This window comes from Sceloporus occidentalis, unplaced genomic scaffold, assembly GCF_023333645.1.
Source record: "Sceloporus occidentalis isolate IW3139 unplaced genomic scaffold, rSceOcc1.0.p SCAF_412, whole genome shotgun sequence".
Taxonomy (NCBI): domain Eukaryota; kingdom Metazoa; phylum Chordata; class Lepidosauria; order Squamata; family Phrynosomatidae; genus Sceloporus; species Sceloporus occidentalis.
Window position 1 is genome coordinate 139782 of NW_028317392.1, and position 14481 is coordinate 154262.

The window sequence follows — 14481 nt, forward strand, 5'->3', positions numbered from 1 at the left end:
TGAGATATTTTTCTATTTTATACCAGGGTTGGGTAACTAACTTCTAGTTGTAAATTATATATATGTGTTATCATACATGCCTAGTATGCGTGCCCTGGGGAAACTTAAGCCCCTTCTATTCATTTTTTGTGATAATAAATTGATTCCAACTCTCATCTTCTTACAATTATCTGGGCCTGTTAATTTCAGGCCGAGATAATTAAGCTCATGTAGTTACCCTTTAAATTTAAAATCATGTTGTATTTTTTGATTAATCTGCGTGGGAACATTCAGAAATAGAATTTCTGATTTTTCTATGTTTAATTTATAGTTTGAAATATCTGAATATGTATTTATAATTATCATTAATTCTCTAATTGACATTTCTGGGTCTTCAACAGTAAGGAGAACATCATCTGCGTATAGACATATTGTAAATTTCTCTTGGTCCACTATGGTACCTTTGATCTAATATCTATTGCCAAAATCTCCATGGTCACAATATATAGCAATGGGGAGAGTGGACAACCCTGTCGTGTACCATTTTTAATTTGGAACCACTGATTTAATATCCTTGAAACATTGAAAAATAAAATCTCAGTTAATGCGGTCGAACACTTTCTCTGAGTCTAGAGTTATTAAACATGTCGATCTTCAAAGTCTAGACCAGGGGTAGGCAACCTTTTGGTAGTGGTGTACCTTCAGGTCCCTTGGTGTGCCGGCAATAATATCAAAGAGGAGTGAATGGTTGAGAAAGTAAATATTTGAAAAAAAATTATATCCCTTAAACAAAAAGGAACATCATGAAAACTGCTTTTCTTTCTCAGAAAACCACTACACTGCAGAGTTGGAAATTTTGGGTGCATTTTTTGGGGCTTCAAGAGGGTAAAAAGGCACAAAGATCCTTTTTCCATTTTATTATTGTTATATTTATATAGTCACACAATAAGGAACACTGTAGGAACCATAGCCACTTCAACATAGTTAAGTGGTTATGTTGCTGGGAGTCGTGGGTGCCAGGATCCACTTCAATACTAAGTGCTCACCATTTAGCAGAGAAGCTTGGTCCCTGGCAGCCCGGCCTCCAATGATGATGTGTGGGAGACTGAGCTTCCACCTGTCGCCATATCAGTTCATTCCAGAGATTACGACAGTGATTGACTGAGAGCACTCAGTTGACACTCTTAGCCTCCCACTGCCTGCTACTCCTGTTTTGGTGTAACTTATGTAATGGTCATTCACACAATGTATCCACACATTAATTCATTCTCTCACTCATTCTGACTCTTTATTTCAATGTTTTTACTACCCTCCTTTCTTACTATCTATTCTGTCCCCCCATCTACCCCCTCCATTATCTACACCCTCTTCTCACTATCCATCCTCTCCTCCTTTGTAGTTCACTTACCTTACAGAAGTCCTGTGGGTGGAGCGTAAAGGCCTCTGTCTCGCTACTGTGTTGCAGTACGCGCTGCTTCACTGCTGAGTGCCGGAATATGATGTCATATTCCGGCACTCAGCATGAAATGCCGGCACCCCGACCAAGACATAGGCCTCACGGAGGACAGTGAGGCGCCAAGCTTGTTGCCCCTCTCCGTCAATCAGTGCTTCCTTGCGGCTGCAAAATAACAAAACATGGTGGGGCACAGCATGATGTACTGCCGAAACCACTCAAAAATCACCTCCTGAGCTCTGTTTAAATCAGGCATCCAACTCCATACAGTATAGGTGGACATTGATGCCCACGGCGAAAGGGCCTCCGTATTGCTGAATGTCTCAACATTGAAGCATTACAGCAACACTGTAGAGCAGTCAAGCATCACTGCCTCTTAGCCTCCCACTGCCCGCAACTCCTGTTTTGGTGTAAAGCCGCATAGTAATTTACAGAATTTAAGTCTAATACAGGACTCATACTTATGTACAGAGCAAATGAGCTGCTCAGAGATACCACTCACATTAAAGTACATCAAAGTGAGTGCATCAATTCACCACAGAGCCCCATAGCAATAAAACATTCATGTATGTACGGAGTGTATGAATGTATCACAGAGCTCAACAGTAATAAAATACAGTAATATGCAGTGTATGAACATATCACAGAGTTCCTCAGAGATAGAACTCACATTAAAGTACATCCAAGTGAGTGCATAATTTCATCACAGAGCTCTACAGCCATTAAACTCAGTATTGTGGTGCAGAGTGCATTACAGAGCTCTACTACTGTAAAAGTGACTGTGTGTGAAGTTATGTGGAATGGCTGTGTATTGTGTGGCTGATTGTGATGTGTGTTTGGGGGTGATAGCTGTTGTGTGTGGGTGGTTGACATAGTGAATTCTGTGTTTTTGCTGAGTGTGATGTGGGGGGGGGTCGGTTCAGTGTGTAGTCTACTGGTTACATCATATCTAATCTCTACTGGTCTCTCACAGATTTCAATCACTGCAGAAATGGCTCCAAGAGCTTGCAATCTAACTCAAGCTAGCATTTTTCAGTTGCTTTTCAAGCGGCTTTTGCAGTTGCATTTAGCTTGGACACACAAGCGAATCCTGAGCTGGGGCGAATCTCCTAAGTGACATCTCTAAGTGAGGAGTTACAAGCAAAGAAGGAGTTAAAAAGCAAAAAGGAGTTAAAAAGCAAGAAGGAGGGTAAAGTATAAATCCTTGTGATTGCATATAATATATTTATATATATTTTGCGCCTTACTGTCTGTTTTTGCCAGTTATTGGAGCTATCCCCATTGCCAAGATGTCCTCCATGTTTGACAATGCGGTCAGGTGTACATCTTGCTCAATGTATGCAATCCTTGAGCAGCGCTTCGAGGGTGCATATTGCTGTGCGAGATGTGTGCGGGTTGCTCATTTGGAAGCACAAATCCTGAGTCTAGAGGAGCAACTGGCAACACTGAGATCTATTGACAACTTGGAGAGGAGTCTGCTGCTCACTGAGCAAGCTCTCTCGCAGGTAGAGGTGGGGGAGGATAGTGGGATGGAGGTACAGGACAGTCAGGCAGCTAGCTGGGTTACAGTTAGAAGGCGGGGTAGGGGGAAAAGCGCCAGGGAGGCTAGTCCTGATCTAGCACACCCCAACAAGTTTGCCCGGTTGGCAGATGAGGGGGATGTTAGTTCAGAGTTAGCAGTACTGCAGCAAGTCACTGCCTCTGACCACCAGAGGGGTGTCTGCTCCAGTAAGGAGGGAAGGAGGAGCGCAGGGCAGGCCAGACAGGTGCTGGTAGTGGGGGACTCAATTATTAGGGGGACAGACAGGGCGATCTGTCACAAAGACCGGGATCGCCGAACAGTGTGTTGTCTGCCTGGCGCTCGAGTTCGGCACATCGCGGATCGGGTTGACAGATTACTGGGAGGGGCTGGAGAAGACCCAGCAGTCATGGTGCACATTGGCACCAATGACAAAGTGAGAGGGAGGCGGAGTGTCCTTAAAAATGATTTCAGGGACTTAGGTAGCAAGCTTAAGGCAAGGACCTCCAAGGTAGTATTTTCTGAAATATTACCTGTACCACGTGCCACACCAGAGAGGCAGCGGGAGATTAGGGAGCTAAACAAGTGGCTCAGAAGCTGGTGTAGGAAGGAGGGGTTTGGGTTCATGGAGAACTGGGCCGACTTCTCTGTCGGATACAGGCTCTACGGTAGGGACGGGCTGCACCTCAATGGGGAGGGTGCAGCTGTGCTTGGGGAGAAGATGGTCAGAAGGGTGGAGGAGTGTTTAAACTAGGGAAGGGGGGGAGGGAAACTACAATATAGAAGGGGAAGATAGTGTAGATAGAGAGCTGGGGCTTATAAATGTACCTGGGGGTGGAGCAGAGGGAGGGGTTAGAATAGTTAATAGGGATAGGCTTCATAGGGAAAAAAACCATACACCTCTAAATTGTATGCTTACTAATGCCAGTAGTCTGACCAATAAAACTGACGAACTGGAGTTAATAATGTCTGAAGAAAATTATGACATAGTGGGTATAACAGAGACATGGTTGGATGATAGCTATGACTGGGCGGTTAACATACAGGGGTATAGTCTATTCAGGAAGGATCGGAAAAAACGAAAAGGGGGAGGAGTTTGCCTTTATGTAAAGTCCAGCCTAAAGGCCACACTGCGGGAGAATATATGTGAGGGAAATGATAATGTGGAGTCATTATGGGTAGAAATATATGGAAAGAAAAATAATAAAATACTGATCGGGGTTTGCTATAAGCCACCAAATATAATGGAAGCAGCAGAAGATCAATTATTAAAGCAAATAAACAAGGCAGCTAATCACAATGAGGTGGTTATTATGGGGGACTTTAACTATCCCGACATAAACTGGGAAACCGAGACCTGTGAATCTCATAAAGGAAACCGGTTTCTGACTATAAGTAAGGATAATTATCTGTCCCAAATGGTACAGGACCCGACCAGAGGGGGCGCCCTACTGGACTTAATATTAACCAACAGACCTGACAGAGTAACTAATGTGCAGGTCAGGGGACATCTAGGAAATAGTGATCACAATATGATGCATTATAACTTGTCCTTCAATAAGGGAACTCTTAGAGGAGCCACAAGAACTATGCACTTTAGGAGGGCAAAGTTTGATCAACTAAGAGAAGCCCTTAACACTGTAAATTGGGAAAATGTCCTCAAAAACAAGAGTACAGACGCTCAATGGGAGATTTTTAAGAATATCTTAAATTCTCACTGTGAAAGGTACATACCATATGGGAATAAAAGAGTCAGGAACAAGAGAAAACCAATGTGGATAAATAAAAATGTAAAGGGGGCAATAAATGGCAAAAAAAAGGCATTTAAGCTACTAAAACAGGAAGGCAGTGAGGAAGCACTAAAAAGCTATCGGGAAAAAAATAAAATATGTAAAAATCAGATAAAAGCAGCAAAATTGGAGACAGAAAGACTCATTGCCAAAGAGAGTAAAACAAATCCCAAAATGTTCTTTAACTATATAAATAGTAAAAAGGTTAACAATGAAAGCGTTGGCCTCTTAAAAAGTAACGAGGGAGAAGTTATAGACGGGGATCAGGAAAAAGCTAATCTATTAAATATATTCTTCTCTGCTGTATTCACAGAGGAAAATGAAATGCCAGGTAATATACAGCAGGATGAGATAAATGCCCCAGTACATGTCGCCTGTCTAACGCAGGAAGAAGTGCAGTGCCGCCTAAAAAAAATCAAAATAGACAAATCACCAGGTTCAGATGGCATTCACCCCCGCGTTCTAAGGGAGTTAAGTAATGTAATAGACAGACCCCTATTTCTAATATTCAAGGACTCTATAGTGACAGGGTCTGTTCCCCAGGACTGGCGCATAGCAAATGTTGTGCCAATATTCAAAAAGGGGACAAAAAGTGACCCGGGGAATTATAGGCCTGTTAGTTTAACTTCTGTTGTGTGTAAACTGTTTGAGGGTTTCCTAAGAGATGCTATTTTGGAGTATCTCAATGAAAATAAGTGTATGACTCCATATCAGCATGGGTTTACAAGGGATCGGTCCTGTCAAACTAACCTGATCAGCTTTTATGAGGAGGTGAGCTCAAGACTGGATCGGGGTGAATCGCTGGATGTCGTATATCTTGATTTTTCCAAAGCATTTGATACGGTGCCACATAAAAGGCTCGTACATAAAATGAGAATGCTTGGGCTGGGGGAGAATGTGTGTATGTGGGTAAGTAACTGGCTCAGTGATAGGAAACAGAGGGTGGTTATTAATGGTACATACTCTGAGTGGGTGACTGTTGCTAGTGGGGTACCACAGGGGTCAGTTTTGGGTCCTATTCTTTTTAATATATTTATTAATGACCTTGTAGAGGGATTGCATAGTAAAGTATCAATCTTTGCAGACGATACTAAGCTCTGTAACGTGGTTAACACAATAGAGGACAGCGCACGATTACAAATGGATCTGCATAGGTTGGAGGCTTGGGCTGGGATGTGGCAGATGAGGTTCAACACAGATAAATGTAAGGTTATGCACATGGGGAAGAAAAATCCAGGCTGGGAATATGTATTAAATGGGAAAACACTGGGGACGACTGACATGGAAAAGGACTTAGGAGTTTTAGTTAACAGTAAATTTACCTGTAGCGACCAGTGTCAGGCAGCTGCTGCTAAGGCAAATAAAATCATGGGGTGCATCAAAAGGGGCATAGATGCCCACGACAAGGAAATAATTCTACCCCTGTACAAGTCACTAGTCAGACCACACATGGAATACTGTGTACAGTACTGGGCACCAGTGTACAAGAAAGATATAGTGGAGCTGGAGAGGGTTCAAAGACGGGCAACCAGAGTAATAAGGGGAATGGGAGGACTACAGTACCCAGAAAGATTATCAGAATTGGGGTTATTTAGTTTGGAAAAAAGACGGCTTAGGGGGGACTTAATAACTATGTATAAATATATAAGGGGACAGTACAGAGATCACTCCCAGGACCTATTTATACCCAGGACTGTATCTATAACAAGGGGACATCCTCTACGGCTGCAGGAAAGAAGGTTTCTACACCAGCACAGACGGGGGTTCTTTACAGTAAGAGCGGTGAGATTATGGAACTCTCTGCCAGAGGAAGTGGTGATGGTAAACTCAATAAAAGAGTTCAAAAGGAGCCTGGACGTGTTTCTTGAAAGCAATAATATTACAAGTTATGGATATTAGATTAATAGGGACAGAACGTTGATCCAGGGATTTATTCTGATTGCCATATTTGGAGTCGGGAAGGAATTTTCCCCCTGGTATGGGGCAATTGGCATCTGCTTCATAAGGGTTTTTTGCCTTCCTCTGGATCAACACAGTAGGGACACAATATGTATATAGGTTGAACTTGATGGACTTTGGTCTTTTTTCAACCTTATGAACTATGTTACTATGTTACTATTTGTTTATAATCTTTACTTAAATTATTTAGGAAATGCAAACTTGAATTATATTTCAAGCTCTTGGGGACAATCCCTATTAACAACACGACTATCTCTCCTACTAACCAGACCCGATGCCTTGGGGTCATCCTTGACTCAAACCTCTCCTTCATCCCTCACATTCAGTCCCTCGCCAGATCCTGCCGCTTGCACCTAAAAAACATCTCTCGTATCCGCCCATTCCTCACCCAAGAATCCACAAAAACCCTGGTTCATTCCCTTATCATTTCCCGTCTTGACTACTGCAACACTCTTCTGGTTGGCACTCCACTGTCTCGACTCTCTCCTCTACAGTCTATCCTTAATGCGGCTGCTAGGCTCATCTTCCTTGCACGTCGCTCCTCTTCTGCTTCCCCCCTCTGTGAAACCCTCCACTGGCTCCCAATTACCTTTAGAATTAAATTTAAGATCCTGGTACTGACATATAAGGCCATCCATAATACTGCTCCTCCGTACATTTCTGACCTCATTAGCAAATACTCTCCTACTCGATCCCTACGTTCCTCCCATGGGCTAAGGCTCTCCTCCTCACTCATCACCTCTTCCTTTTCCCGTCTACAAGATTTCACTCGAGCTGCCCCATATCTCTGGAATCTTCTCCCAAGGAACCTTCAGCATTCTCCCTCCCTCCCAACATTCAAGAAACATCTAAAAACCCACTTCTTCAGAGAAGCATACCATCTTAGCTGCTAGAACATCCTTGTCATCGATACAACCCCCACAATACTCACCCTTTCTCTATGCCTTATGTTTGTCACCCCATTTCCCTCTAGATTGTAAGCTTGCGAGCAGGGCTCTCTCCACCAAATGTATCGGTTTGTCTTAGTCTGTCAATTCTTGTCTTGTCATATCCCTTGAATTTATGTATTGTATTAAGCGCTGCGTAAACTGTTGGCACTATATAAATAAAGGATAATAATAATAATAATAATATGTCCTGATGAGCAGGTCTATGTGACTAGAATAGTGGCACTAGCTGCAGGTAAATAAATGTAAGTTATAATTTTGAATTAAAAGTAATGTAATGTAATTAAAGTAATGTACCTGACACAGAAGTAGTGGCACACAGAGGTAATCACCAATCTTGTGAGACAGCCAGCAGTGACCCCTTATTCACACTGCAGTTTCTGATTGGCTCACACAAAGAAGAAGCCTCACACAGATTTGCTCTGCCCCTCTGTGACCTCCAAATATTTCAGCCAGGCAGAGGAATGCGGCTGGCAGAGTGCGAGGGCTGGAGCAAGAGCACTCGGGAGCCGAAGTGAGAGCAGAGCTGCAGGCTGATAGGCAGAACTCCAGGTCGCATTTGCGATCTATGCAATGTTGGCTGAAAGCCATAGAGATTCTAACCTCGGCTTTCCATTTCAGGATGAGCAGTCGGCAGCCCCTCGTGCCGCTCATTGGCACCCCACGTGCCATGAGTGGCATGCGTGCCAAGGGCTGCTGACCCCTGCACTAGACCCTGTTGCCAATATATTTTATATTGCAAAAATTGGACCCTAGGCAGGCATTTCCTTGGGCCCCTGCTCCACGCTCCCTAGCATGCAACCACTCCCCCCGCTCCCGCACCAAATATTTTCCCACACTGACTGCAGATTAGGAGAAGACTGTGAGAGTCAGTACAGTCTTCCCTATTTCTGACCTTTCTGTGACATTGAGAGGTCCTCTCCCCCTAATCATCCCCAGAGTCCCTTTGTCCCCTCATTCACTAAACTATACCTCTCTTTTACTTACTCCCTGAAGCTCAGGTATAGATCAAATAAACACATGTAAACAGCACATGCATGTATAGATCAACTGAAAAAGACATAAGAACTCTGTATTTACAGGTATACAGAAATAATGTACGGAAACAGAGCATTGCAGGTATAGGTCAACAGAATAACACACAAACCCAGCATTGCAAGTATAGATCAACTGGAAATCCCATGTAAACTCAGCACTGAAGGTATAGCTAAAACAAGCAACACATGGAAACAGCACTGTGGGTATTGATCAACTGAATTAGACATTCAAACCCTGTATTTGCAGGTGTACATACATAATGTATGGAAACATAGCATAACAGATATAGATCAACATAATAATACACAAACCCAGCAGGTAAAGATCAATTGGAGAAGTAATAATCACCAAAAACGAACAAACTACCAATAATGGTAGAGGTATGTGCACTGTACATATATATATAAACACCAAAACCTATTGCAAGGAGAGCACGTAAGGAAAAAAGGTATATACAAAGTAAATCTTTAATAAACAATATGATTTAAATACATATAAAAAATATATATAATATAAAAGCATCTCGGCACCAAGACACATATAGGAAGGTACATATGAACAGAGGCACAAGACTACAGGAACTAGGATGGAAATACGTATGTATATGAAGGCACAAATAAGAAACACAAGGATGACCACAGCGATAAAGGGAAAAGGAACAAATTAAATAACATACAGCAATGGTACATCGGTGCTCAAAAGTAACTAACCAAACCTAGAAGCAAGGCTGAAAACAGCAAAAAGCCTGGTAATGAATGGTGCCAAGTCCAAACGTACCAACCCCAACATACGTTTCACTGCAATGAGCTTCGTCAGGGGGCTTATTTGTGCCTTCATATACATAGGTATTTCCATCCTAGTTCCTGTAGTCTGGTGCCTCTGTTCATATGTACCTTCCTATATGTGTCTTGGTGCCAAGCACAGCTCAGTGCTGAGTTTTAAACTTGCCGCTCGGAAGATGTCCCGCCCCCGGGCGTGACGTCAACCGAGTGTGCACTCTGCTGTATCCGTCTGGAGATGGGTAAAGTGGCTAGGGGACGCGCTCTTAGAAGCAGTTTGGCTGCAGCTGGATGAAGATGCAGGAGGAACAGCGCTTGATCCGGTACCCGCGTGTAGCGGGTACTCGGGTGAGTTACTCCATCGGGGTCCGGTACACAGATCCTGACACATGTCTGTTGTCTGTGGATGAGTGTTTAATAATGCTTCTACATACCCCTAAAACTTTAGTGGAAGGGTTTTCCCATCACCTTTACCCACCATAACTCATGTAATGGTCATTCACACAATGTATCCACACATTAATTCATTCTCTCACTCATTCTGACTCTTTATTTCAATGTTTTTACTACCCTCCTTTCTATCTATCCTGTCCCCCCATCTACCCCCTCCACTATCTACACCCTCTTCTCACTATCCATCCTCTCCTCCTTTGTAGTTCACTTACCTTACAGAAGTCCTGTGGTGGGAGCGTAAAGGCCTCTGTCTCGCTACTGTGTTGCAGTACGCGCTGCTTCACTGCTGAGTGCCGGAATATGATGTCATATTCCGGCACTCAGCATGAAATGCCGGCACCCCGACCAAGACATAGGCCTCACGGAGGACAGTGAGGCGCAAGCTTGGTGCCCCTCTCCGTCAATCAGTGCTTCCTTGCGGCTGCAAAACAACAAAACATGGTGGGGCACAGCATGATGTACTGCCGAAACCACTCAAAAATCACCTCCTGAGCTCGGTTTAAATCAGGCATCCAACTCCATACAGTATAGGTGGACATTGATGCCCGCGGGGAAAGGACCTCTGTATTGCTGAATGTCTCAACATTGAAGCATTACAGCAACACTGTAGAGCAGTCAAGCATCACTGCAAGAGATTTTGCCTCTCCAGAGCCATAATGTTTTTAATAAAAGAATTGAACAAAACAAAAATGGTTAAAAAAATTAAATAAAAATGTGGTAGCATTTAAAAATTACTATGCAGTGATGACACCATCAGGGGAACCAGAAAGTCCCAACAAAAAAAAATAAATAATAAAGTTTATTTTTATGAGCAAGTGCTAAAATAAACACCGTATCTTCCCAAAGATCCTGGCATGGAATAACTTAAAATACTATCATTTCAAATACCCCTGGGATGTATGGTTTGATGGTGAAAATTAAATAGCCCTGGTTCAAAGATGTCCCAATTAGGACATAGGCACCGAGTGACCAGATGTCAAAATGAAAAGAAAAAAATTCTTACCTCTCAAATGTGGCCTTTTATCCTCCAAACAACCTGACAAATCTATGCATGGCTGGTATTACTGAACTCAGGGAAATATGAACACATACAGGGGCGTGGTTTGGCTGTGACATATCAGGAGCTATAAATTCATACCTAAAGTACGACAACAAAACGACTGCCACAAACCACAAAGAATGGTGGTAGAATTAGGGCATGTAAAGTGTTAAAACACCACTATTTGAAATATCCTGGGGTGTTTAGTTTTTAAAAATATATGGTTTGATTGGGGTAAATTCTATCGGCTGGCATTAAATATGCCCTAAATAGGACATGGGGACAGGATTACCAGATTTGAAAAAAATGGTTTTGGATTAGCAAAAAAGCAAAAATCATTGGGGATTTCTAAACTCAGGACAAATCGTAGAATCAGGTTTTAGCAGGTTTTTTCATTGGCTTTTACAGAAAGTAACATTTTCAAATTAAAGTGAGCAAAAGTGCTTTTTTCAAAATGTTACCATATTTTACTATTTTTTCATAGACAATTACATGATAGAATCAAACAGAACAATTAATAATAATAATAATAATATACTCGAGTCTGCTAGGCCTTAGACACCTATGGCTACATACAGGTACAGTATTTTCAAGCTCATCCCCTTAATCTGCTAAACAAGCTTAATGCGATATCAGAAAGAAGAAGCAGCAAACTGTTCTTCACAGTGTGGGAAGAGAGATTTATAGACCTAAATTAAAATGTCAAAACTTGACATTCTTTAAAAAAAAAAAAAAAAAAAAAAAAAGAAGAGCAGCTTTTTAAATTTGCCTTAGCTGTTTCAGAAAATGTGCATTTCCCTTCTGTTACTTACATCACTCATTTTCTCTGATACTTCAGTTAAATTCATATCTGCAGTTACTTGACACAGAACTATTTCATCAGAAAAGGCAACCATGTGAGAGTTTTTCTCAGTGCGTGCAACAAGCTGCAGAATAAAAATAACAGAAAAGTAGACATTTTTATATTCTGTTATGTTTATCTCAAGTCATTATTGTGGCAATAAACTTGAAAAACAGGAGATGAGACAGTATGTGGTTTAAATATTAATATTTTAAAGGATTTAACAGATCCTTTTGATTGAAAAGGATGAAAAATGTGAACACACGATGTCATAATATAAAACTAGAGGGACGGAGGTTTAACTGTATTTTAAGGAAGTTTTACTTTACCGGGAGGGTAATGGAACCACCGTCCATCAGACGTGATAGAGGCTAATACACTGAATGAATTAAAACATTTGTGGGATTGGCATAAAGCTTTACTGAATCTAAGACAATACACCAAGGACTGATAAGGTTCTGAGTCTCCTACATAAGGAAAATGGGCAGAGTAGACAGGCCGAATGGTCCTTATCTGCTGTCAAATTCTATGTGTCTATGGATATTAGCCAGAGTAAGTTATATTTCTTTTTTAAGAAAAAAGATGGCATATTGCTAAAAACTCACACTTTACAGGTGTAAGTTTCTAACTGCATTTTCAAGGACAGGTTTGCTGTTAAATAAATGTAAAATGTGAGGCAAATTGTGCATCAGATAACATTCTGCGAAATTGAGTATTTCTAATATTTTTCACTTCAGAAATAAACCTGAACTCAGAGCTCATTTTCTAAAGCAAAATGTCACATGAGTTGAGGTTATCATTTAGCTCTGTAAAAGCTACGGTGGACAACTACATGTCTCAAGGGTGACAAACAGGCGACAATTTTTAAATCTGGAAGAACAAGTATGGATCTAGATGGATCTGCTTACTGTACAAGATATCATAATCATATGAAAATACATAAACTAAACGATTACTTCAAAATCATGCCTCATTTTGTTCCTAATGCTGGAAAAGGTAAGTCTGAATGAATATTATCTTTGTTTCAAAAGAGCTCTGATTGAGAAAAACGACCCTATACATTTACTTACGTTACATAAGCCATGCTTGGAACATATTTAAAACAAGAACATATCGGACAATAACAACTCACAAGCCACTAATTAATGAAAACAGTAGTAATCCAGTAACAATAGATTACATTTACTCACCATACACATTGCTGCAGCTACAGTACTGGCGTTGATGGTACTGCCCAAAACTAGCTGATCCATGGATGCACTGACATCTATAGCAAGAAGGAAACGTTTTCCTGTTGGTTCTACCATCTAAAGATAATAAAGATGTACAATTGTTTGACATTTACTATGAATTCATATGACTATAATGTCAATACAGGTGTAGTTTTTCTACTTTTATTCTGTTCTACACATTTTAGGCCTGAATGCAACTTGAGTGTTAAGAACATATTGTCACGAACGCACTCTACTCCAAGCGTGCGCGTGACTTGGTTCTGGTGGTAAAAGGGTTAAAATTCACTATCTGTCTGCCCTAGACCGGAAATAGTGATAAACATAAAAATATCCACCCTTAATACCACTCGCAATTAACTATAATGATATAACAAATATCAAAATAACGCTGCCACCACCAAGACAATTTAGAAATGGGGTGCCTTGGTACCCCAAGCGAATCAGACTAAAAACCCACAGAATATTTAACACAATAATTACGTGATTTAAAATTACTAATAAAATGGTCTAATCAGGTAACGTAAGTCTTTACCAGACAAAGGCAGAACTTAATAAAGGAATATTTATTCTGAACAAAAAAATCACAGTGCATACACAAAAAGATGATAAACACCAACAGATAAAAATAAAAAGGAGAAAATTACAGAAAACCTAACTACTCACTGAATGGTCAAGTAACAGTGTTTCTGTCCGTAGGGCTCCGGCAAGGAAATATGGCGACTTACTCAAAATTAGATCTTGGCCCCTAGTAAGCACACTGACCAATCTTTTCTCATTAACTTTATACTCTTTCCCAGTTCATCTTGAGTTTCCAAGCCGGCCCAGAGGTGGTATAAGCGTATGGAAGGTGTACCATAAGTGACCTCCCCCTTGTGTGGTGGAAACATATCAGTCCAAATAACTTATTTTCATTTTATCGTCCCTCCTGTGCTCGCCACAGCCATAATTCATGCACTTATGAATTTCATGTAAATTGTGAAGTCCATAGATATGTCACACTTGCTACTTATGACTAGACATCATAGACTTCACAATTCCTTCCAAACTGGTTAAGTGGCGCTGCCATGTTTGTACTCACCCTACGTGCGCTTTCCCCGTTCTAGGTATGCACACAAGGAGGTATGATAATGAATATATGAGTTATTATTGATATGTGTTGGATATGACCTGGATATGAAATGGTTTTCCTGACTGCTAGTGGTCACTTAGCATATCAAAAAATTCATTATATATGAGGGGATACAGGCATATGGTGAATGACTCGGCTAGCAGACTTAAAGGCACCGCCTCCCCGTGAAATTTCACACCTTGCAGAGGGCCTTGGTTGGAGTCCCAGCTTCAAAAGACCAATTTATCTAAAAAGACCTTTTGGCACCATATGCCTATACAATCGAATTAACCCCTCACATACTGAAATTGGCTGTGCCATCTCTACCGGGTAGCCAGTCCACG

At 41.3% G+C, this 14481-nt stretch overlaps 1 protein-coding gene across 1 annotated transcript in view; it reads right to left on the reverse strand.

Annotated features, from left to right (window-relative positions):
• Positions 1-14481, reverse strand: part of LOC149272836 (RNA-binding protein RO60-like) — a 142268-nt gene that overhangs the window by 46258 nt on the left and 81529 nt on the right. The window contains exons 5-6 of the mRNA XM_089506679.1: positions 12988-13104; positions 11769-11882 (exon numbers count right to left, since the gene is read on the reverse strand). Coding sequence (XP_089362805.1) covers positions 11769-11882; positions 12988-13104 — 231 coding nt within the window. The remainder of the gene's footprint in view (positions 1-11768; positions 11883-12987; positions 13105-14481) is intronic.